Here is a 26164-nt window from a genome sequence, read left to right on the forward strand (position 1 = left end):
ATTCAGTCATTTCACTGCTTGGCAATGGTATCCCTAAGTTTCTCCTTAGATATGTCCCTAAACCCTTTATTTCTTCGTGTGCTTTTAAATGGATGATTCTGGATGTATGCACTTTAGGTGGATCCTGCTTTTCATCTCAGTCTGCTGGATCCGTAATCAGGATGATCTGTGGTCAGGCTGCTGACCCTGAGTATGCTAACAACATGCATCAGTGCTAGATGCATTTCTAGATGGAGATTCTGTGACTGAATCCTCATCTGTGAAACAGATGCACGTTTCCTGTATATATGAGCTGGCACATAAAGAATATGTCCAGGTACTTCCAAGTAATTAGTCATACAAATGTGAAGTCTATATATGCACTTGAAAAAATATAGTCCTGCAATGTCTTTTCACATCATCTATGCTATCAGTGTTTTCTTCTACATTTATTTTGAAGAATGTTTTTCTGAGATACCTGTCATTCAGCACAAAAAGGCCAGAAGATCAAGCAGGTCAAAGATTCTACAGGATTTTTCTGTATCTAATATTTATTTTTCCTTAACAGGTGATTTGTATATTGGAGGAGTGGCCAAAGAAATGTATAAGTCCTTGCCAAAACTGGTGCACGCAAAGGAGGGATTCCAAGGCTGTCTTGCATCAGTTGACTTGAATGGACGGCTTCCTGATCTAATCTCAGATGCTCTCTTCTGCAATGGGCAAATAGAAAGGGGATGTGAAGGTATTAAATACGCTGATATTTTTTTATATCATAGTGAAAGTATTGTGTGAATCCTGCAGAGTTTTGTTGATATGTACACTCCATACATGGACAGACTATATTTTACCTGCTTCTAATTGATGTTATTTGACCCTGCATTTTTTTTAGTATTATGGAGACAAGTGTGTGCCTGCTCCACAGCACAGAGACTGATCTGAGAACATGAGTTAACTTCTTAAATTTTTAATGTAGGTTCCATCCTTCTCCAGTGGCAAGATATTTTGCATGTATTGTGTTTACTTCTGATGTATTTTAATTAATGATAGCAACAATAACAATTAGCTTCAATGAAGTCTTTTGTATCTTCATAACACTTAGGCATTAGCTAATGCTGAGACATTAGTTACTTAATTCCATTTTTAAAGCAGGCATTTTGAGTTTATTAATTCAAGGCTAACTTATGAAACTGTTTAAGACCAATCTTCTATCTTCGATATTTTTGCTCACCCCTGAGATTCATATTGTCATGAGCCTTCCTATCTGAAATCAGTAACAGCCAAATATGTTTTATCTCACATTTTTTCTGTCTTTATTGACTCATCTGGAATATCATGGAATTTAAGTGAGGACAGAATTAGAAGAGGTGTATTTGTAATTCAGGCGTGTCAATCTCTAGCTATTTTTCCAGCTGTCATTTAATCCCACATTATTTTCACTATGATTTATGGAATATTTTAAATCAATCCTCTGTCCCTGCATATATATTTTATTCACATAATTCTGAATTTTGTGGCTATGTTCAATTTTATGCATTCTCCCCTCTCTCAAGTGCCATTCTTCTCTGGACAGAAAAATGTGTAAATGACTCTGTAGAATTCCAAGTTGGAATCTTGATGATCTTGATTTCAAGTTTGTTAAGTTTGCAAATAGACATTGTAAAAAATACAAGCAGAGCTGGGGGGTATCCCTCAAGCTTCACAAGATAAAGCTTTCTGGTGGGTAAATTCTCTGCTCTTTTATTGTGCCTACAGTACGTTTGTACGGGTGGAACTTTTTTGTTCTTTACCTGCTACCTTTAGTTAACTGTATAAATTCTATTGATAGCATATAGAAATACGTAAAATTCACAACTTATTTTTCTGTAGCCTTAGTGTCTATTTATTTCTATCAGGAATGGAAAAATATGTATAAATTAGTTTGTCACTGAGTTTAGAAAATTAGATTCTGCTTTCTGAATGATGTTAGCAAGTTCCATGCCTGCACCATCCCTTCAGAGAGTCCAAGTATGCCTTAATTCCATTATGCATTTCATAGCTTCTTTTGAAATTATGTAATTTTCTAAGTGAATTTTATGTACTTCAAAGAAATATTGCCGCAGGCCTAGAGTGTGAGTTCACCTTTTAAACCAGTGGCACAACTCAGCTATCGGTGAAATTAATAAAGCTACCAACAATTTAATAAAGGTGGTACAAATATTGTCCTTTTTGGTGGAGAGTCAGCTTTTTCCAACACCAAAATCATCTGACACAAGCAAAATGGTCAAACCAGATGTGCTGCCTGGCTCCCAGCAAACTGCCTCATCAAAAGTCTTTTGCCCACGGAAGGAAATCTTTAACAGCATGGAATGAAATATTCCCTTCCAACCTTTCTGCTTAACCCTTGCAAGTTAACTTTTCCATCTCACTTGTTTACTTCAAGTCTTCCTGTCTGACCCATCTGTCAGTCTCTTGTCTGCAGACCATGGATCAGATGTACAAAAAAATGTTCTGATACCTAAAATATTATTTAAGTCACTTGCACATTTAGCTGCCTCCTAGAAGTCTCTTGTATGCCTCAAGCTGCCTATAGCTCTGCTGCTCTGTATGGACAGGACTGTCTCCATCCTTACAGAGCTGAGCAGTTTTGCATCTATCTCACGCTGCAATGGGATGCATAAGCTCTAAGTCCCCTGAGATGTTGAGCCCAAGGAGCTCAGCACACAGCAGCAGAAGTAATTTCAAAACAATAAGTATTAGTCACTGCTACTCTCAATCCAAAAGACAGCTGCCTGTACTGTTGGATATATGTCCTTTGTTAAGACATCAGCCTGCTGCAAAATCTTTCCTGAGAAGTGAGGCGCTTGGATTTGGTGTTCTTCAGACTCTTATGGGATTAAATTCCCCACCTTTCTGGTATTTAAAAAAAAAAAAAAAAACGACCTGGAGTGAAAGCTCTTTTTCTCTCTTCTGTCAAACTGTGAAGCCATGATGTACTACTAATTAATTTTCTCTGTTAGGATTTTGTTCTTAAAAGGTTGATATTTCTCAATAACTTTACTGTCATAATTGCATGTTAAAAATTCTTTCTTTGGAATGTTTTTTTGTAAACCCACACATAGGATTGGTGTGGCAAGTTGTAAGGCTTGCATTTCGAAGTTTCAGCCACAGGCAGATAGATATCTCTGTTCTCTATCATTGAGCATTGAATGTAATTTACACTTGGCTGAATCCACCTTGTTGACAAATTTTCAATGGCTAGAACAGATAGAAACTAACAGCTAGAAACATAAATATGCTAACTAGCTCTTCGAATTGTTAACAGCAAAATCCAGAGCCAGGTTGTGTCAGCCCTGTTTTCCTCTAGTCAAATCCGTTGTACTTTCTTTACACACTTTAAATAAAGCAGAATTATTGAAATTACAGAATTATAAAAAAATACTTCTAATGTATTTAGGAGGAAAATGCACTCTGTGCACGCATGCGCATATATAATATAATTTGTGTATTAAATGAACTATATAAAAAGTTTCAAAGTATTAACATACGTGAAGATTCTTGGTGGTGAGATATGGAATTTGTTTTTGCAATATATAGTAAAACATTGTACATGCTACTTAATAATGCATTTTGTGTAATATATAGCATGTAAGCCCTCACATAAGACAAATGTAAATGAGAGACAAAATCCAGTCAATTAAAAAGTCTGCAGTGAAGACCACATAAATTAGAATATTTAAATAGAATGTGAATTAAAAGGTGAGTGCTTGAGAAGAATGTATTACAATATTGTTACTAAATAGCTTAGTTCTGTAATATATATAGGAAAATATGAACCTGTTATGGTAGATACTATAGTATTTACTGACATTAAACAGCCCTCCTCTGTTCTTTAAAAAAAAAAAAAAAAGCCTACTTTTATTAAAAGAAATTCTTACATGTAAGCTAGTCTTGATGTCAATTTTTTAATAATGACTACTATAGATAAGCAAAAAGTCTTAAGAATCAATTTCATAAAAAGCAAAATACCCTGCTTTTTAACAAGATCCTATCTATATTTTTTCCAAATATGTGTGTTTTAACATGCACGTTTTAATGTGCCTACAGGGTCCTGCAGTTTATGTACTTTTAAGTCCTTGTGACTTTTGCTCTACTTTTGCACAGATGAGGAAATTTAACATTGCATAACTAAAGTGTAAATAAATGCATGAATATATAACATTTAAACACCTACAGATATTTTCACTTCATCTTTGTAAAGTTTCCGAGTAGCAGAATCTGGTGAGAAAAAAATGTGTCTTGTCTTGTCAGCTACGGGATTCTGTCATTATAATCCCCAGCTCAAGAAAGGGTGATGTAATGCCCAAATGTTTAAACTTCTGGGCTCAAAACTCCAAAGCAAAGGAAATCACTATCCTATGTCTGCCTACTGCAGTCAATCAGTTATGGGTATTATTATTATTATTATTTGAAGAGGAGGAAATAGAACAGTTAATAGTTTTGCTGAAACAGGGATGCAGCGTACACTGCCCTCATTCTTAATCACAGTGGTGACTGTTCAGGCCCTGGTTCAGAGGTGTGCTCAAGCAGTGCCTCATTTAAAGCAAGTGGCTGTTGAACTGACTTAAATCATATTGATATCGATTTTTCTAAAATACTGGCAAATCAAAAGAAAATCCCACACAGAGATCTTTGAAGGAGCTGTAATGTGAAAGAAGGGTTAAGTGGATTTCTCTCTACAGGATGATTTAGGGTATTTATATAATCTTTGGACCAGTTTTGCCCTGTCATCAATGGCTTGCAGTGGGAGTTTCAAATGGATATTGATGTGTCTTCTCCAAAACAATTTAGAATTTTATAATCCCAGAACCAAATTTTTCCTTGTAGTGTCAAGAGTCAGTGTGAAATATGGATGTGATCTTATAGTAATCTGTAGTTCATGGTCTGTATTTCAGTCTTCATTCACCAGTCATAAAGAAAGGGCTAGAAAAAAGAAAGACCAGAGAGGATGACAGTGCTAATTATTCTTGAATTCAGTGTATCTGAACATGACAAATGGCTAGTCAGGATTCAGCCATGCATTTACTCTGCTAATGTAGTCATATCTATCCAAGGAAGAGAAAAAAAAAACTTTTAATTTTCCTTCATTATATGTCATCAGCTCAATTAACCATTATATTTGTAGTAAAATACTGGCAAATTACTGCTTTCTTATTTTGGCTTGCCTGAAGATTTATGGCTATTAGCATTAATTTGTTTGCATTATATGGCATTTGTTTCTCTCTTTAACAGCAGCATGCACTTTACTCTGAATGTTTTTTTTTCTGTGTTTGCTGCCATTTCAATATTGCTTACTAACATTTAATATATTTTGCTTTTTTATTTTGCTGACAAAGTTGCATTGATGAAAGCTGATTTGCAAGGTAGATAGCCCTGTGTGTATTAAACAAGACTGAAACCCCCAATGCATAGTTGGTTTTCTGCAATAAATGCTCTGTACATTTCAGAACTAAAATGTGTTGTTTTATTTCAGACTTTGTCTTTCACACCTCTAAACAATGGGCTACATGAACCTTCATTTTCCAGCATAGCTTGCATAAAGGCTTTCAGTCTTGAATATGTTTGTATAGTGATTGCTTTAGTGCTTTGATCATTCCTTTTCAAATTTCTTTATACTTCAGTAGTCTAGTTACGATTCTCTAGAAATAGAGTAGCTTTGTTTCTCATGTGTATGTCACATTTTGGCATGCCAGTTCATTAGTAGTCTGATTTTCTGCATTTCCCCTTAAAAAAGGAACCTGCATGGGATCCCTGAAGCATGTGAATCAGTACTTGCCAACATTCCTGCCAAAGAATCCCAAACTCCTATTAATTTCAGACCTAAATCATTTAAAATAATTTGTGGGATTAAAAGCTTTCTATAGTGTAGCTTCATTTTATTATTTTTTTTATTTATTTTGTTTTGTTTTTAGTTTTATTTTCCAATCTTTACTTTCATCTCCCAGAGCTTTGCTTTCTGTGGCATCTGGCTTTGCTGTTTGAAATGTATTTACAGGAAAAAAATAATACTGAAGTTTTTAGAAAACATTTAGCCAGTTAATGGTCTGACACGAGATTAACAAATAACTTGCAACAAAGTTAACATTCCCACTGTACCTGGAATAACTCTGCTTCAGTTTGTGCATTCTTATGTGTTTGACGTAGCAATCTTAAAACTAAAGAAAAACACCCTTTTAATATTACACGTTGCTACAAAATCAGCAAGTTTATGTGCATTTTACTTAGTAACTCTTTGCTCATTTGATTTGAGATGTTGGCAACTAGTTAATGTGATCCAGTGAGAAATACCTTTCTTTGGAAGACGAAGTGCAAGTCCTTTTTTGTATGTTCTCATCAGGCCCCAGCACAACGTGCCAAGAGGACTCATGCGCAAACCAGGGAGTGTGCTTACAGCAGTGGGATGGATTCAGTTGTGACTGTAGTATGACCTCCTTTAGTGGACCATTATGCAATGACCGTAAGTACACTAAAAAATGCTGATCTGAACGCTCGAGAGCTTTAAGGCAATATTTGAAGCTTTATATTGTTTTAATATTAGATATTTAAATGAACTGGCAAACCCTGTGAAAATCTGTAAGGCTTGTGGGAAAAACATAGATAAAATATGCAGTATAAATTATGGACAATGTGCAGTATCAAACACTGACAGAATTTGGTTTTTATTACACTTGATTGCATGTCTAATATACCGATGGTTACCTGTTTGAAATAATCCCTTTCCTGCATAAATGTTACAAATAAGGTTTTTTTTCCTGATTGAAAAAACTTTTTGCATTTTATTATCTTAAGCTATATTGTAATTTTGTAGCATTATATCATGAGGACTATAATTACTGTGAAACAGTTGACAAGGCTCATTATCTCCCTTTGTAGATTTCTTTAGATGATACACTAAGCATGCCAATAATAAAAGCATGCCGAGTGTTTTAGTTCTTTTAAATTTCATCTGAATAAAACTACATAACATACACCAACCATCTGGTCTTTCAGGAAAAACTTAAACGTGTCAAAAATAAGGGGCCTGATTCAACAGTGTCATAATCTAGTTTTATTCCAATCTAGCCTTATTGATCTAAATAGAATTATGCAGTCGTGAAAGTGGAATAGTAATGCAAGAGCCATAATGATCCACAGTAACTGATTAAAGCGAGATACTGAGTTTTCTTTTTAACTTGTCACATTTGAAATACCTAAATGTTGCACATTTTTATATCCATATGAAGAGGGAATTTCTTTAAGGCTAAGCATTTTTATTTCTATTCATTTATCTGAATTAATGATAATGGTAGGAAGTGATGGTATAACTGTCTAGTCAAGCATTTTGAATTTTTATGTCTTGTTCTGGTTCTCCACTCTACAGCAAGGTGTACCTTCTTGGATGAACCCTAAAATAACAGAATAATTATAATCTGAAAAGCTTTTGGCTCAAATTGTATCTGGCACAAGGCTAGAAAACTAATTACATGTAAAAGCTACATTAATTATTCTCATGAAAGTTCCACTTTTCTACTCTTGACCGTGTTTGAAAACTATGGAAAGGATTCACCTCAGTCTGTTTCTCTGCAGTTGCTGTCATGGTAGAAATGAAATGTGGTACCAAAAAACTTTCTATAATTTGAGCAAAGATTTGGGTTTACTTTATGTATATGAGTTTGCCCTTCCCAGCAATGTGAGTGATTAGTCATACTGCTAAACATATATTTTTAAAGATTTCAGTCTTCTATCTGCTACAGGAGAAAATTATTTGTTTCTATTTTACTTTTGTTATTTCTGTTCTTCTGTGGTCTTCGAGTTCTTCCAAAAGCAACTAAAAACTATGAATAAGAAGTTATGTATTCCACATCTAGCAAAGGAAAAACGCTGTTTATAAATTTGTCTTAGTAGTAACTGATGTCTGGACCTGGAATATTCTATGAATTATTTCTTCAAGTGACAGCTATTGCGTAAATTTGGCAAACTAATGAACTTCTGTAAGAAAGGTATTTGCCAATCTGTGAAGGTTCATTTGTATGGTAACATTATGGACTACATTGCACACAATCAGATTAATTCTCAGTATGCTATTTCTGATGATGGTAAAGGAGTACCTTTCATACATGGCTGCCAAAAATGCTTACTTTTTTCCCAGAAAAATCTTTTTGTTTAATGTTCTTCTATCACAAACATGAAATATAAATTTATCCTAGATATGGATGTTTTGTAATAGAATGCAGAGTCTGGTAAATATAATAGGCTTGGTTTCTGCTTTATCTTGGCTCCTCAGATTAGTTCAGATACCAAAAATCTGCAAAGCAAATCTAATGAGAGAGATTTTTCATAATGGTATATGTAAGGAAAAGGAGGAGAAATGATGTTGTAATATCAATGTCATCTAGATGCTCCTAGACTGCTCTCTGCTGTTTTGGGGAAGAGCATAATGGAAAGAGGAATGATGAAATGTTACTACAGTTTTTAGTAACTTGCATAGGCTGCACACCACACGCTAAACTTCTGCAGCACTGAAGTAAGACAAATTGCCTTCACATGAAGAAAGATTATCTCAGTGACAGGTGTAGAATAGCACCTGCTTGTTGCTGAAAAACTCATCCCCTTCAGAAGGACGTAGGCATGTTCCTGAGTGGTGTGTGTGAGCGTGTTTCCATTGCAGATTGCGCATGGAGCGACGCTGGTTGACAGAAGCTGAAATCTAACCCTACGTTGCTACACAGACAGGCCCCCCCAAAATTGACCACTTAAAAATAAGTGTCAGTGGTCATAAGAGAAACAGTTAAAAGTACCTGGTTTATGGAGACTTGCATCCCTCCTGTATTGGATGTCCATGTCCAGGTGTTGGCAGCGGCGGGCTGCAGGGTGGCCTTAGTGAGGAGAGGCCAGGACTGCCCCATGCCAGCACAGCCAGCTCCAATGGACCCACCGCAGGGCACAGCTGAGTCCCTCAGCCAAGCTCGTGGCACCTCTGTGAAAACATGCTTAGAAAGTATGCCATTCTTACCAAAATGCTGGATACGTAAAGGCAAAGGGAACAAAAAGAGTGAGAAACAGCAGAGGGAACACCAAGGTCAGAGCAGGTTGAGTCGATGAGCAGCTAGGTGGGAGTTTGACCCTCAGCCAGGATTAACGCACCACACCTCCCCATTATTTTGTTCCACGGTTAACCCACCACACCTCCCCACTATGTTGTTCCACCAGTTCGTAGGGAACATATTTGAGTAGAAATTTCATAATGACAAAATGGCTGAGGTGAGAGGGGACCTGTGGAGATTGTCTAGTCAAACCCCTCTGCTCAGAGCAGAGTTAGCTAGTACAGGTTGTCCATGGCTGTGTCCAGTTGGGTTTTGAGTGTTTCCAAGGATGGAGGCTCCACAACCTCTCTGGGCAACTTGTGCCAGTGCTAAGTCACCCTCATGGTACAAACATTTTACTTATATTTAAATGGGACTCCATGTATTTCAGTTTCTGCCTATTGCCTGTCACTGGGCACCACTGAGAAGAATTTGTCTCTGTCTTCTTTACTCCCACCCATCAGGTATTTTAAAAGATTGATAGAATTCCCACTGAGCCTCCTCCAGGCTGAACAGTCCCTGCTCTCTCAGCCTCTCTTCATATGAGAGATGCTTCAAGCACTTAATCACCTTTGTGGCCCTTTGCTGGACTTATTCCAGTATGCTCATGTTGCACTGGGGAGCACAGCACGAGGAGATAGTGCTCCAGATGCATCTCAACAGTGCTGAGTAGAGAGGAAGGATCACATCTCTAACCTTTCTGCGACATTTTTCCTAATGCAGCCAATGAGGCTGTTGGCCGCCTTTGCCACAAGAGCACATCGCTGACTCATGTTCACCTTGGTGTCTACCAGGATGCCCAGATCCTTTTCTGCAAAGCTGCTTTTCAGCTGGTCAGGCCCCAGCCTGTCCTGGTGCATGGGGTTATTCCTCCCCAGGTGCAGGATTTGGCATTTTCCTTTGTTTTATGAGGTTCTTGTCAGCACACTTCTCCAGCTTGTCAGCATCTCTCTGAATAGCAGCACACTCATCTGGTCTATCAACCACTCCTCCCAGTTTTGTATCATCTGCAATTTGCATAAATGTGCACAAATTACCTTGCTGCTTTTGAGTCGATACTTTCAGCATGTTTCCCTTAGTAACCTCAGTGCACTAAGATTTGACATGCATCGTTCCTATGCTTTACAATGTAAATGTTTCACACGTATCATTCTTGTCTTTAATTTCCAAAACAGAGAGTTTGGAGGAAATAATGAAAAAAATAGTTTTTTAAAAAGTGTTATAATACATTCTACTAATACAGTGTGCATGAAGTTTCTTTAATCTTTCCTATAACAGCACATTATTACTCCTGTAATTATTCCAGGTGAAAATGTGCACAGCTTAAATTGAAGACTCAAAATAAGTTCTCTCAAAAGAAGCACAACATGAGGCAGGTTGTTTCTTTCCCTGTCCAGGAGTGTCCTCTGTGTGTCAGCTAGAGAGAAGGAGAAGCTTAGGGAATGTGCTCCTACGGAAAATGACCTGTGCCAGACAAGGATAAGGCTACAGTTTTACAATTGTAGTCAGGAACAGCCATGGTTTAATCCACAAAAGTTTTGCTTAGTTGCAAATGCCAGTACTCGACTACAGTGAGTATGGAGTGCCTGTAGACCATAAACTTCCGTGGTGGCACAGGTAGGAACATTCTGTGTGCTGCAGTTTCGTATTTACTGGAAGATAAACAAGGCAGGGGAAGTTTTGACCCCAAGATGCTATACAGATTATCATTTTCTCTTTTGATGTGATATGATACTTGGAGATTCAGGGCAACAGTATTCTTGAGATGTGATAGACAGAAGTGTTACACTGATAAGTGTAAAGCAGACCAGTAGCAGTTGTTGCTACAAAATGGGATTATATAGAAGACTGTACTAAAAGGACAGTTAATGGCTGTTCTTACAAATGGATGGCTCCATGCAACTCCTCTGAGAAAATACATCATGGACATCATAACTATTTCTAACAGCAGGTTATGTAGTAAAAGCTATCCTCCCAGGGAATTCAGCTTTTTTATAAGAGTAGGGTTGAAAATTACTCTGGCAAAACAAAACAAAACAAATCTCTAAGAGATTATCTACTTTCTATAAGTTTACATCTGTTTTTACTCAGGCAGTCTTTAAGTATAGCCATATTAGTGAATGTAATGGCATGTTTGTGGAAACAAATACTGCTATTATGGCATAGAAAATAGCAGACATAATAACATTGTCACATTACATTAGTATAGAAATGTTCTGTGCCAAATTACAGGGCAGCTTCAATACTGTCTGTTACCATAAGGGAATAATGTATTGGCGTTGTACTTGTGATGGTATAGCTAGCACTGTGTCAACACTTCCATTAAAATCCATTTCTGAAGGGTTAGAACTTCACCACACAGTCTCTTCTGACTAGGAATTTGACATTCTCAACCACTGTGAGTAACAAAATATTTTTTAAAAGTTCTCCTATTTTATTTTGACTCTTTACCAAGAAAAAACAAAAGCCCTCATTTAAATGGAGACCTGTGTCAATATTACAAAATGGGTACACGTAAAACATTATAGAGATACTGCCTTTCAGCTAAGGCTATATCTGTAATGATGGTTAGATTTTATTTTAAATGTGTTTGGATGTTAATATAAAAATTGTTGTGTATCAGGATGATTTAATTGGTCAAGGAGTTCAAGGAAGGCTTGCTAGGAAAAGATGGAATCCACCTGCCAAGGTGGGGCAAAAACATCTTTGCCACAAGCTGGCCAACCTGGTGAGGAGAGAGCCAGGACTAGGAATGGTGGGGAATGGAGATGACAACTCACAAGAAAGTGAAGAAATAGTGGACTGAGTGTGATGGGAAGGTGTGGAGCTCTCCTCAGGGACAAGTGATGAGCCAGCTGAGAGTTTATGGATTAGGGTTAGAGGGCAGACCAAAGTCTAATATGATGTGATGGGTATCTGCTACAAACTGCCTGATAAGGAGGAAGAAATAGATGAAGCCTTCTTCAGACAAGTTGAAGAAGCCTTATATTCACAGACCTAGTCCTCATGGGGGACTTGAATTACCCCAGTATGTGCCAGAGGGGCAACAGAACAGGACACAAGCAATCTAGGAGATGTCTGGAGTGCATTTACTTGCTGACACAGGTGATTAAGGAGGCAATGAAGGGAGGCACACTGCTAGACCTCATACATACAAACAAGGAAGAATGGATCAGGGTTGTGATGGTCAGGAAGTTCAGGTTCTTGAGAGGTAGGAGCAAGACAAAAAGCTGGAACACAATCCTGGACTTCAAGAGAGCAGACCCTGTTCAGCGACCTGCTTGGAAGAATCCCATAGGGCCCAGGAGGACTGGTACATTTTCAAGGATCACTTCCTCGAAGCTGAGGAACCCTCATACACAACCTCATACACAGAAAATCAAGCAGAAGTGGCAAAAGGCAGGAGGAGCCTCTGACAAAACTCAAACATTAAAAGGGAGTGTGCAAGAGGTGGAAGCAGGGTCAGGCAGCCTCTGAAGAATATAGAGATGCTGTCCATGCATGCAGGGATGGGGTTAGGAAAGCCAAGGCCCACTTGGAGTTTAACCTGGCAAGGGACATGGAGGAGTAACAGGAAGGGCTCCTACCAGCAGTGAAAGAGCAGGAAAATGTGGACCTGCCACTGAATGGGGTGAGGAGACCTCATGGCAAGGAACAATGAAGAGACTGAGGTACTCAGTCTTCTTTGCCTTGGTCTTTACTGGTAAGACCAGCCTTTAGCACTTTCAGCAATCCCAGGTCCCCAAGACCAGTGGGAAAGTCTGAAGGAAGACTGACTTTGATGGAAAAAAATCAGGTCAGGGACTATCTAAACAAAGTGGACATATACAAGTTCCTGAGACCTGATAGGAGGCATCCATGAGTGTGTCAGGTCATTGCAATGCTGCTCTTGATTATCTATGAAAGGTCATGGCTACTGGGGGCGGTTCGTTAGGTTTGCAGTGTTTTGCATTTAATGTCATGTATATGTATATATATTTTAAAAAAATATATGATACACTATTTATAGTGTATAAAAAATAAAGTATTCATTATTTTCTCTTATCCATGCCACTGACTTTTTACAGTCTTCTGAACTATCATATGGTGTTGACAACAGATAGTCGTTTTCCTCTCACAGTGTCGTCTTTCTTCTAGAATGCAAATCAGAGGGTGATATTCACATAATCTCTTCTTACATTATCAGTCTAGTATTACACAAATGATGGATTTAAATCATTTTACCACATATATTTCTTTCACATTTATTATCCATTTTAACTGTTACGGATACTGCATCTTTTAGACCTTTTGACACCTAGAGTGTAAGATCAGTCTTAATGCTACTTTTGTGAGGATATGCACAAAATAAAGAACCTTAATTAAACCAGTGACCAAAAGCTAAACTAACCGTAAGAGCCGCTCAGTAGTACTTTCCAAAATAGTATTGCATATTCCTGGCTAAGACTTTGCAGTTGCTAGCTACCAATAAACGTATAACCTGCTATTAAGAAAAGGGATAGAAAATTCCTCAGAGTACTTTAAAACACATTTGATTTCCATCTCCAGTAGCTGAGAATTAAAAAATCTGTCCCTGATAATATACCAGTCTGAATACTTCATATGATTATTTTGCCACAGAGGCTCACAGTACACAGGAGAAATAAAGATAGCTGCACACAAAATTACAATGCAGGGCAAGCTGCTGGAATGAACTAATTGAAGAAATCTCAATTTGTTCAGCTTATCTTATCCAATATCTCTCTATAATGAATATCTGGAATTTCTGGTGACAAATATCAGTGGCCTAATTCGTATAAACTTCAAAGGAAGTAGGACTTCACACACACAGTCTTGAAAATGCAGAAGTATTGAGGTGTTTAGGAGAATCAGAAAAACTGTAAAAAAAGCAAGGAACACAAGAAGTGTTGCCTGTGAGCTATGGCTGTGGACCAAGATTACTTTTTTTCAACTTTTGTTTTTATTGGAATGCTAATCAGGAGAGACTGCACCTTCAGCTGTCAGGCTCCTGTGATGTTATATGGGAGCACGTGTTGCTCCAGCCAGAACTATGGAGCATGATGCACAGATGACAACATTTTTTCAAGGTTTTAGTGGCCCAGCCTCTATTAGGTTTTTTCCTCCTCTGTTTCATGTGGATTTTGTAGTATGTAAATTTTGGCCTTTCATTAAGATGTATCAATCTATTAATTATGTAAGTTAACAGGCATGCTTTTGTTGACAGTCTGAAAACAAGTTTTAGAATTTTTTTCTTTTTTACATACAACTTCTGGAGTAGTCAATTAGATGAGCTGTCCATGCCTAAAACATTTAAATAATTTCCATTTTCTTAAACATATTACAAACTATCCCTTTAAAAAACGAAAAGAATAGAAAGTTGTTTGACAGTGATTGTAGAAGCTCTTATACATGAGAATATTTCTAATAAGCCATAATAAGTAAAGTTTTAAGTGAGATACTTGATACAGAAAAAGCCAAAAAGGAACTTTCAAGGTAGCCAGAATACATTGTTATAGTTGTGCTTGTAGCTCAGATAGAAGCAATTATGAAACATTTCTGGCCTACTCGGAGGTATTTTCTATTTCACAATATTAAAAATGGAACATAGTGTCAGAAAATTGCAAGCTTCTCCCTGCCTCTGGAGGAATCAAGGGAGTAATTAAATTGGATTTTGGTATGTCAATAATATCTTTCTCTTATTAATGGCATAATAATTTTGTAAATCAAATCCTAGAACTGTTTCCAGTGTCATAAAGGTGAAAATGATTAAGGGTTAATTAAATATATTCTCATGGAACTAAAATTGTTCTGTTGGGTATCGTTAGATTCCTTTCTGTAGAACTTTCAATTATTACAATTTAATAGCATACTATGTACCATTCAGGCCTGAAATTTGTGTAGCCAAAAGCTATTCACGGTAATAAGCATACTGGATAAGTGCTGTCACTGTTCTTTCTCACAAATTTCTCTGAACATTCCAACAATATCATATATTAAAATCAATTTTAGGTTACTAGTAGTTTTCTAAACAAGGTTAACCACTGTACGTAGCACAGCTGGAGCAAAAGTTTTATCTCTCTAATGGTGTCAGTTGTTCCTCTCCAACAAACCCAAAAAAAGAGCAATGAGTAAGTGCTAGTTTTTTTTAATAGATGACAGCTACAAGGGTCACAAATGGTAAGAAAGGCGAAGAAAAAGCTTTCTCAAGCAGTGTCTTCTATAACCCATAGAATGAGAATAGCTCCAACTGTATATGGGGAGTTTAGTAATGTATATCTATTTTATGTGTAAGATATTTAAGTACAGTGGCACAATGATGCACAATGGTGCTTCAGAAAGATAAAATTATTCAGTCTTTCTGAAGTCTGTACACCTGGACTCAGGTTACTAAGGCAACCTGATCTTCCTCAGTATGTATTCTGGCTTGACAGATAGATAGGTAGGTTAGATTCAAAGTAACTACATACATAAGAGGAACTTCTATACTTATTGCAAAACAAGGTTTTGTTGGTAGCTTGATACCATCTTCGGAGCCTTCTTTGTGTTCATTTTTGCTAGGTGCTGCAGAAAATTGAGGCAAAGAAAACCTTTCTGTTAAAAGCAGAGCAAACAAAATGACCTGAATCTTATATGGGTAAATCAAGGTGTTCTGGAGTCCAAATTAAAGATCTTTGTAATTCTTCAGAAGCTGACAATGGAAGCATGCACTGCAGTAATGGCAAGGCACAGAGAAGGATACATTATACAGACATTTTGGCAGCTTTCATGATTTTGTTCCCATGCTATAGGATGGATATTGTACCTGGTTTTGACTGCTTTGGGCCTGTCAGCTCCACCTAACCAGCAGTTAATCTGAATGAAATTTCTTTATTTTTCTTAGCACACACATCCATAAGCACGCTTATTGCTTCAATGTCACATGTGATGTTTAAGATCCTTCAATATGTCATTTTGACTTAGGCTTATGAATCCTGTATACTGATGTTGTGTTTGGAAGTCTTCATAGCTATTTTCTGCTTAGGTATTTTAGGAAATTATGAAAGAAAGTAACAGTCAGTAATAACAGTATGAAAAAATACTGATGGCAGCAGTACTCCTAGGGCTGAAGGAATTTTACAAGGTTTTAGTGTCTAGTTGCTTAATGAAGGCAACTGCAAAATGAAGTCCCAGCCTGGGGAAAACCACTCCATATTAAAAGCAGTCAATATCCAGCCTGGGTACTGAAAAGTTGGAACTGTAGAAAAGAGGGTGAAGAACAGTTAATGCTCATGAAGCTGTTTGGTGCCCACAAACCCAATTTAAAGGCTGTGTTAAGGTTGCTTCTCAATTTGGTGCTAATTCTGGAGGAATGTTCATGCTGCTAAGCTTTATGCTACCACTCTTTGTAATGAAGCCATAATTTGAATTAAAAACAGACGTATGAAGAAGCACATAATTTCACTGTAAACATCCACACACTAAAAAACACTTAAAATGTATGATATGCAGTACTCAATGTCAAAGTGCATTAATATTTACAGATACCGTTTGCAAATCATCTTAAGCTCTGAGTCTGCTTTTCCATATAAGGAAGTTCTCCCTATAGCATGTTTGTTGTTTTAAATTTCTCTCCCTTTTAAACAGTGTAAATCTTAAGAAAACTTCTAATCGGATCAATGGTCTGATATTTGGATTATATTAAATATTTCACAGAGAGGTCAGAGTACTTTGAGTTTGGGAACTTGATGCTGCTCAGAAGTATCAGCTGTGGAGGACCATTACCTATCCAGAGATCCTGAAAATAGGAGCTGAAGGCACTCAGTCCCTCTAAAAGTCAGGTTTTTGATCACTTACACAATACAAATATTGCTGTGTGCTGGGGAACAGAGGTGTACATATACATCCTGGGATAAGGCCAGGAGAGATGCTTGCTACTGGGAGACTGAAATTCAGTTACAATTCAAGTCTCAAATTACCAGTTGAATGACTAATTTAAATATGTTGAAATCCAAAGTCACCATATATGGTCATAGCATTTTCCCTCTCTCAACTATTAAATCCAGTTCTTGAAATTAAAGCCAGAGTTTTTGAAATTGCCTGAAGTTCTTTCTACTCTCCTTTTTTTCCTCTTTATCCCATCTTCTGGATCACCAAAACATGTTAGTCTGGGCTCAGGTTGATTACAGTCGTGAATTTTCTTCTGCTTTGGTAGTAATTGTAGGTTGGCTTTCCTGTCTGGTCAAAAATTCATCAGAAAGTTGATTTTAACCACTGATTCTGTAAGTGGCAGATGGTCATATCTTTGCTCATGTTAATTTGTTTGCTTTAAATACTCATGTTATTTGGTGCTTACTGAAAATAGCCTTTACTTGTAACTTCATGACCTGTAATCGTAGCATCTGTCACATATTTGAACTAGTTTTATAGCCAACTCATATCTCTGGTTTTGACTTTGGGCCAGAACTCTCCTGAAGAGAATCAGAATCACCACAACCCTTCATCACATCAGGAGGAGCCAAAGGGCCTCCTTAGTCTTTCACCGTTACCCATATTGTAGAAGTATACTTGCAATTAAAGCCCCCCTGCACTGTTTCTCCTTCAAGCAATTGTATGCTGTACAGCATATACACAACAGTTACCCAGTATTTCTGGGAAACATCAGAACCCCCGCACAAGTATACTTATGTTTTGCATGAGCAGTAAATTGCACATATTCTAAAAAAAGTCAGATTTTTTGTGCAGATTTTGTGTTGTACAAAGCCATCTGTATAGCTCTTTCACAAAGGGTTCAAGACTGCTCAGAAGTAACAGGCTTGGTACACATAGAGACCTGATATGCATATGGGCAGGGGACACGTTTGAGATTCCTAAGGATCTAGCAGTTCAGCCAAGGTGCTGGGTATCTGAAAACCTTGGACAAATATGAAAAATCCTCTAATTTTAGTCAGCATCCCAAAGTCAAAGAAGAGGATATTTAAGGGGCTACTTGGGTATCTATTTGATAATCTTCTCCCACCTGCTTGCTCTCTTTGGCCAAGTTCTGCTTTAGCCTTGAGCTCCAGTCTTTCCTGTTTTATTCAGTCTTTTCTTTTTTCTTATTTGTCTGCTAAAAGGATGGGGACACATTTTAATAGGCTTCCTTCTGTAATCCCTGAGGGGAAGTCTTTATAGCAGGAAAATATTCAAAATGATAGTATCTCTGTAATTGAAAGCACTACCAGGAATAAATGAAAAATGTTTCTAAATTTGCTGGACCAGTAGTGGCATGTCAGATCAAGTTCAGATATTTTCAGAACAGAGTAGATTTAATTTCTGTGCAACTGAGGCCTGAAAATTTTTGAAAATCATAATTTTGGGAAGATTTTACTGAGCAAACATAATCCTATTTCCCCCTGAAATTCTACCCCAAAGCTTTTATCTTTCTAGCCTCTATTTGCTACCAAAGTGTATTACTAGTGATATTTAATTTGAACTACTTAATGCAGCTTTACTGGGATGACAGCCAACTTCAAAGAAAGCTTCTGTAACCCCAACAAATGCACAGGGCCAAGAGATGATATTTTCACTGAAGATTAACCTTTTCCTGTGGATGATACTGTATGCCAGACAACAGGGAAAAGCTTATGGATACTGGTTCATAAGCCTATAACAGAAATGCAGTGTATTGTAGTTTCAGATGTCTAGAAAAGGTATTTCTCATAATTTGACTATTTCTGCATTGTGAGTTTTTTTTGATCCAGTTGACTGCAAGACAAATAAGTCGTCTAAGGAATTTCTCCAACTTGTTTCTCAGCCCCATTCTCTAGGAAGAATGAAGTCAGGATTAAGGTTGTGTAATAGTAGCAATGTTGTAAAAAATATTGTTGAATTAAGTGCTTTAGAAAACATCAGTTTTGAAAGTCATAACTGAAGGGTCAGTTCTTCTCTATATTTGGAGCAGGAACAGCATCCTAAGTGGCAACATAAAATTCCCATAACACCCTGCTAACGTAACTCTACATAGAAACTCTTCAAAAACAGGAATTCTGTTCCTTTTTTTTTAACTTTAAATGGCTGATCCCATGTACCTTCTGAAATGGGGGTGTCAGTGGAAGTGGGGGTGGCACTTAGATATTTTTATGTCTTGTCACGTAATTCAGCATCACAACTGCAGTGGCTGTGGGGAGACCAATTGGGAGCAAATTTCAGACTCAAACTTCTTAGGCCAGCTCTGCATCCTAACCCAAGATCTTGTGGAACTACATCTTTAGCTTGACATGCCAGAAATAGTTAGTATGGTGAAAGGTTGCTGGGAACAGATAGTAATATTGCTCAGTTTGTGCATAATAAGTTATTGATGTGTAAATATTGGTGGAGTTGTATGTTAAATAGTTTTTAAAACTGGAAAGCATAAGACAGAAGGAGTAAGAGATAATGTGGAAGGCTGTAGGGAATGATAACCTTGCATATAAATGTTAGCAATTGTACAGCCTTAGGTCATAAATTCTGGGCAATACTGGGTAGTTTGAGCAGAGTTCTAAGTGATTTTAAGAACTAAGCAAGTAAGGCCTACTAGTTTTTAAGAATAATAGAAAGTATGGGGAAGAAACGCCATAGGATATCTGTACACAACCTTGTTTGCTTTTAAGTTTATTTAAACTGAAATATGGACTATTGAGAAGTATCCATACACCAGCAAATACTAATTCCTTCATGTAAATATTCTGAAAATAAATTTAATATGTATGTTTATGTGAGTAAAAATGTGGACAGGTACAGAATTGTAAAAGTGGTCTCATAGGAAGACAAAAATTTCTAGATTAATATTCTCAGAGATAATTTAAATTATTCCTTCATATCACTGTTAAGTGATTCTGAAGAAATGCTTTTCTCATCACTATTAAATTATAATTGCAATTTTTTTAAAAAAGTGGGGATGGGAAATTTAATCATGGATCAATAACAGCATTTTGGAAAATTTTTCTCTGTCTTCTTATATATATATACACCAGTAATCCCCTTTTCACACTAAGATATCTTCTAAAATTCTCAGCTGAGTTTCTGTTTTTTTGACAGTGTGAACAATTTGTCTAGGTTTTTTTTCCTGCTTCAAGATGAAAAAGCTATAAATCCAAAGTCGAGGTTTAATATGAATTTGCACATTGCAGACAATCTGTTTTCTAAGCAGTTGTGTGAAAATGTAGGCATTTCATTAGATGGACTTGTTTAACTGGGAAGAGCCTTCATCTTTGTGGGCAAGTAAAAATGATAAAGGAGTACAGAAGAAATATGCAGCTCAGAGGTCCCTGGAGACCTTTAGGATTTAACCTTCATTTGCTTTTTAATCTTAGAATTCTTTATTATTATGTGGAAGCATGTGGTTTAGTTCTTCAAGTTGGTAGGTGGTAGCAATCCTGTAATTATGATCTTGGTTGTATGCTGCCAATGCACAAAGGGGAACCATGGTAATCCACTCCAGTGTATTTTCAGTAGTCATTGCATATTGCTCATGTTTTTTAGTATAAAATCCTATGTAAATCTCACTGTAGTAATAAAATTACTGAAGTTATAAAAAAAAAAAACAAAAAACAAAACAAACAACAAACTTTTGCAGAAAGTAACATGAAATCATTAGCCATCGTATACCACTCTGCCATAGATAGCAATAAAAATGTTTAATAATCATAAAGAATGTACATTCCTGTCCAGGCTGCCTCTTTTTTGCCAAGGCTCAGCTATTTAATATATAAATTATTTAACCTACACTTGTCCTTAAAATGTGATCATGTTATCATTTATGTTCAGTTTAAATCAGCTTTTAAAAGGAAAGCATTTGCAATGATATTTGTTTCTCTTGCCATCTGTGCTGTAAAACTTCTATTTATTAGTATTTTTATTCCATTTAGATATAATGTGATTTATCTCTTTCCTCAGCTTAGTTAACATTTAAGTAGTAATTCTCTGTAGTTATTTATGACTGGACTTGAGGCTGTTTTCAAGCACTTTAAGACCTTTATTTTTTTTTCCTCTTGGAGTGGCATAAAAGGGCCTTAAGTCAAAATCCAGTATATCTACAGAAAGCCAGAGTAATTACCTTAAGAAGATAGAATGCAATGGTGCTGTCAGAACAGGAAATTTCCCTTCTGCCCCCAGCCCCCAGGATAGCAAGACATGAACAAGAGCGTGGACCCAAAAAGGAGATCAAAAGTTTTCTTCTGGCTCTGACTATATTGACCTGGATAATCACTGGGATTCTCAGATACACTCCAGTGGTGATGTGTCCCCTGTTCACTGCCCACAATGGCTTTTCTGCCAGCATAGGTAGGATCAGTTTGGGACTCATTCCTATCAGATGTAAGGGGACCACAAATAAATAAACTAGTCACCTAAGCCATTGCAGTATTATATACAGAAAGTGATTTCTGATCTCCAAACTATTGTGTTATCCAGCAGATTGAAGAGTGTAACTTTTCAAGGAAAATCTGTCAAACATGTAGAGGATATGTCAGCATTAACATAACAATGAACAATTTTGTCCACTCCAAACTAGCAGCATTATTTCATAGCTCTTTATGAAAAACATTGAGTATATTATGACATTTGGGATCTGAGTTCATGGATGATAGATACATTCGAAAAAGGTGACAATAACAAAATAATTAGTCATCTTCAATGCCTATTTTTATGTGCACTTTTTCCTGAAAGGTTCTATAGCATCCCAAATGACTGTGTTTCTGTAGCATGCTGCCCGTTCATGTTAATGCTTGAGACAGATATTAATGAATTTATTCATGAGAACATATGTGTCCGTTCTGCAGACAGTGAAATAAGAATGCAATGATGTTGTGGCTATCGTGATTAAGTATCGCCTCTGAAAGCTGTTTCCTTTCAGTGCTGATATTTGCCCTGTGTTTATACTGCGGATAGTCAATTGTAAAGATCAGATGGAAGAAATTACTTTGATGTTTTTAAAAGTAGGAAATAATTTTTTACCTATCTGAATGTCAGTTTGCCATGAGTAAATTAAAATGTTACAGAACGGAGACTGGCAGTTACTGCCAATTGTAACTTGAGCGGCATGCTTTGGTGTTAGTATTCCTGGCAGGGCTTTTTTTCCTGTCTTTGTAACATGTCGCTGTTGTTTCATTGTGTCTGTTTAAATTGGGAGAGATGAATATGGTGATCAATCAAATGTAATAAAAAATCCTCCTGATACTACATTTTCTTCATTTTTATCTTTTTTTAAATATTTCCCAATCTGCTTTTCCTTTTGGCATATTTCAGTCATTTTGTTTATGGGCCAAATTCTACTGTGATTGAAATTATTGATAAAGTTGTCTTAAATTCATTGAGAGCAAAATGAATTTTTAAGGAGGCAGCTATCTTTGTAGACAGCCATGAGTACTATCTCTGCCTCATGAAACCAAGGCCTTCATTGCTCTGATGTGCTTAGTTTCCAGGGTTGAATGTGCAGAGCCTGTACCTGAATGTGAATCTGCTGCATAGCTGTATAAACCATGGTATGGCATAGGGCCATTATTAAATTTACTATATGCTTCTGTGGTTCCTAGCAGTGCAGTCTCATCTACTGAGAAGCCATCGAAATAAGATCCTCAGGCAAAACATCCATTAATGTTTTTTCTTTAAAGAAAAAAAATCTTCTGCTAATTCGCTGCAATTTATGTTTGCTTTGTAATTCTGCAGCCGAGCCTGTCAATGAAACTGTGCTAATCATTAGGAAGTTAGTGCCTGTATGCATTCAGACATCCTACAACTACCACTCCATAACTAAAACAATATTCTAAAAGGGTTTGGTTTTGTTTTTCCTGCATGGTTAGAGTCTTACAGCATGTGATTTTGCACTCCTTTCTCTCCTTAAAAATCCTTGAGTATTTTGTTTGACGAAATAACTGTTCTTATAGTGTACTTTTTTCTTTTATATAGTGTAGTTTAATGATAGAAAATGGATGTCTCGCAGATAAAATTACATACCGCATGCTATTGTGTCCTGTCCCAAAGATTTAAGCCCTGTAATCTTTTAAAAATTGATCATTAGTCGCTTATCTTCCATAATGTTACTGTTGGATAAAATTTGGAAAACAGTTAAATTAAAAGAAAAAAAGAAGAATAGGAGGCAGTAGGTAGCACTTTGTGGGAAGACCATTAGAAATGAATAGGGATTGGGTAGGAGAAGCGTATCTTATAAAAGGTTTCAAGACCCCAGAAATCCAAGATGGAAAAAGAACTATTCAACCATTTTAAAATATTGGGTCAATTTTTTTCCCCTTTTGGAGATATACAGAAGTCTGTGGACCCTCTGTGAACCACATCATCTCATGCAAAAAGCTGCAGCTCTGTTCAGATTTTGAATAAGCAATCTCCATTCCATTGTATTCCATCACACTTGAAATCTGTGACTGCACTGCTCATCTGAGAAGCTTAATGATACAAAGTTAATACAAAACTATTTTAATTGCCATTTTGGAGAGGATGAGCATCTCAGGAGGGTGGTGTGTTTTCTTGATATTTTAGTATTAGTTTGAAAATAGATAAACTCCCACATCAGACAACCATGGAAGTGCAGGAATAAGATTATATCTGTCACATGCAGCAAAGTTTGTTCAGACAGACAGAATTTTCAGGTGACTTGATTGGTCAAATTCATATCAATAGCTAGGATTTGGTCTGGTGTTTGTGACTGCAAGAAAGTGCACTATCATGTGCTGTTAACAGTAATACACAGTTTGTGTAATTAATATCTTGCTCTTTTTCTAATTGTTTCTAAATCCTAGAGAGATGTTGAGAGTAACTTGTGCTATCTGAGGCCAGAAAAACTTACTTTTTAAGCAATGTTTTTAGCTAGCTAAGCCATTTCAGACTCTCTCACAACATGCTCTGTTTTACATTATTCTGCTCTGAATTTTTTCTCATTTTGATCTCAGTGTAATAATTAGACCAGAGACTTTACCATGTTAGGATAAAACCACTTTTCACTATTGGCCAGATACTAGATGCTTCTGGTGGCAGTTTAAAAGCTGAGTGGCTGAGCCTAACAATAGGAAATATTGAAATTTAAAAGCTCTTTTATTCTTGGGCAAGCTTTTGTTTCTTAAGCAGTGAGGTATCTACAGAGAGAGATGTAAGGGAAAGGTATGTAGTCTCAGTTATTCTAATTTCACATCTTGGTGCGAGGCCTGGGGGGAGGAACACTGCTGTGTTTTGCAATCTTTATCAAAATAATGTCAGATCTTCATATTGTTTAATCCTTGTTTATAAATTCCAATAATCCTGGTTTGGGGTTTCTAACACACCAAAGGCTGATGCTTTACTTTAGCTACGAAAGTTCTGGAAAGTTTAATTAAATGCTGTTTCTGCTAAGAATTTTAGCATTTAGAGTATTGACTCTGTGCTGAAATTTTATTTTGCTTAGAATTCAGTAGATATGATTATCAGGGTACAATTGCAGCCTTAGTGCTCTCTGATAAGGATGGGGAAATTGCTTAGACTGAAATGATTTCCAAATTTCTGCACATCAAGGGGTCACCTGCCAAGATTCTGCTTTTCACAAATGTGGATCTCACACAGTGGGAACACACATGGGCAATTGTTCTCCAAGAGATGCTTTACTCTCAAATTTGCTTTCCCTAGCTAGAGGCAGTTGCATGTTAGTTCCAGGTACCTGTTGTGGACAGCTACATCTGACCAGCTACAGCATCATTTTAGGTAATTTTGCATCCTTGTGACATTGTTAAAAAGCCATTTCAAAGAGACGTTCCATGCTTTGCAGACAGGACAGCTTGCTGAGCTGGTTAGGAAGAACAAGTTCATATGTATCTCAAAAAGATGGGTTGGAAACAACTGAAAGACCAAACCAGCAGGATGCTGGGAGAGGTACAAAGAGATGACTATATATATGGTGTCCCTGTCTAGAGACAAGTGACTTTTGGGGAGATCAAAGAATGCCACTGCTCTCAGGCAGCTTTCTGTAAACTGAGGTGTTGTGGTTTAACCCCAGCCAGCAACTAAGCACCGCACAGGCACTTGTTCACTCCTTCCTGGTGAGATGGGGGAGAGAGTTGGAAGGGTTAAAGTGGGAAAACTCGTGGGTTGCAATAAAGACAGTTTAATAGGTAAAGCAAAAGCTGTGCACACAAGCAAAGGAAAACAAGGAATTCATTCACTACTTCCCATCAGCAGGCAGGTGTTCAGCCATCTCCGGGAAAGCAGGGCTCCATCATGCATAACAGTTGCTTGGGAAGACAAAGGCCATCACTCCAAACGTCCCCCTCTTCCTTCTTCTTCCCCCAGCTTTATATGCTGAGCATGACATCATATGGTATGGAATAGCCCTTTGGCCAGTCTGGGTCAGCTGTCCCAGCTGTTTCCCCTCCCAACTTCTTGTGCACCCCCAGCGTACTTATTGGTGGGGTGGTATGAGAAGCAGAAAAGGCCTTGACTCTGTCAGCACTGCTCAGCGATAAACAAACATCCCTGTGTTATCAACACCATTCTTAGCACAAATCCAAAACGTAGCCCCATACTAGCTACTATGAAGAAAAATAACTCTATCCCAGCCAAAAGCAGCACATGATGGAAGAATATAAATTGAAAAGTGCAGACATGTGCTCTGATGTGAGTTTACTGAAACCAGCCTTTAACCTTTGCAATTTAAGTCTCATGACCTGTGGAGCACGATTTCCCATGGCTGCATTCACATGAGAGAAAGAATAACTGATTTTCCTTGCTTTTATCTTTCCCTTCTTCCACTTAGTTTAAAAAAGGAAAAACTAAGCAACCAACTGAGCAAAACCCCCACACTGTTGTCTTTATTACCAATATCTTTTGGACCTAAGTGTTAAAATCTGAAGTAATAAGTTTGAGAACAACCTAGGGAAAAAAAAGAGAAAGCACCTGCTTTCCTTACTGGTTGTTTGTTTGTCGTGAGACACATCAAACAAGATACTTACCCCAGAAGGTCATTGCCACAAAAAGGAGCCAACTTCCTTATCTTAAAAGGTGCCACAGAGGGCAAATTCTACAAAGGGCAATAAACTGGCTTCCAAAGGGGTCCTAATCATACAGATATTGAAATAAGGTGATTTGTTCTTGTAGTGTCTCATAGCATTCCA

General features: G+C 37.2%; 1 protein-coding gene across 21 annotated transcripts in view; it reads left to right on the top strand.

The window, feature by feature from the left end:
* Positions 1-26164, top strand: part of NRXN1 (neurexin 1) — a gene marked incomplete at its 5' end in the record, with an annotated part of 720955 nt that overhangs the window by 361056 nt on the left and 333735 nt on the right. For 18 of the 21 annotated variants that reach the window (XM_082305200.1, XM_082305199.1, XM_082305182.1 and 15 more), the window contains 2 exons: positions 548-721; positions 6353-6472. In XM_082305200.1, coding sequence (XP_082161326.1) covers positions 548-721; positions 6353-6472 — 294 coding nt within the window. Of the gene's footprint in view, positions 1-547; positions 722-5351; positions 5379-6352; positions 6473-26164 lie in introns of all 21 variants that reach the window. The other 3 variants (XM_082305203.1, XM_082305184.1, XM_082305183.1) reach the window with 1 other exon arrangement.

This window comes from Platalea leucorodia (genome assembly GCF_965183815.1).
Source record: "Platalea leucorodia genome assembly, chromosome: 3".
Classification (NCBI taxonomy): domain Eukaryota; kingdom Metazoa; phylum Chordata; class Aves; order Pelecaniformes; family Threskiornithidae; genus Platalea; species Platalea leucorodia.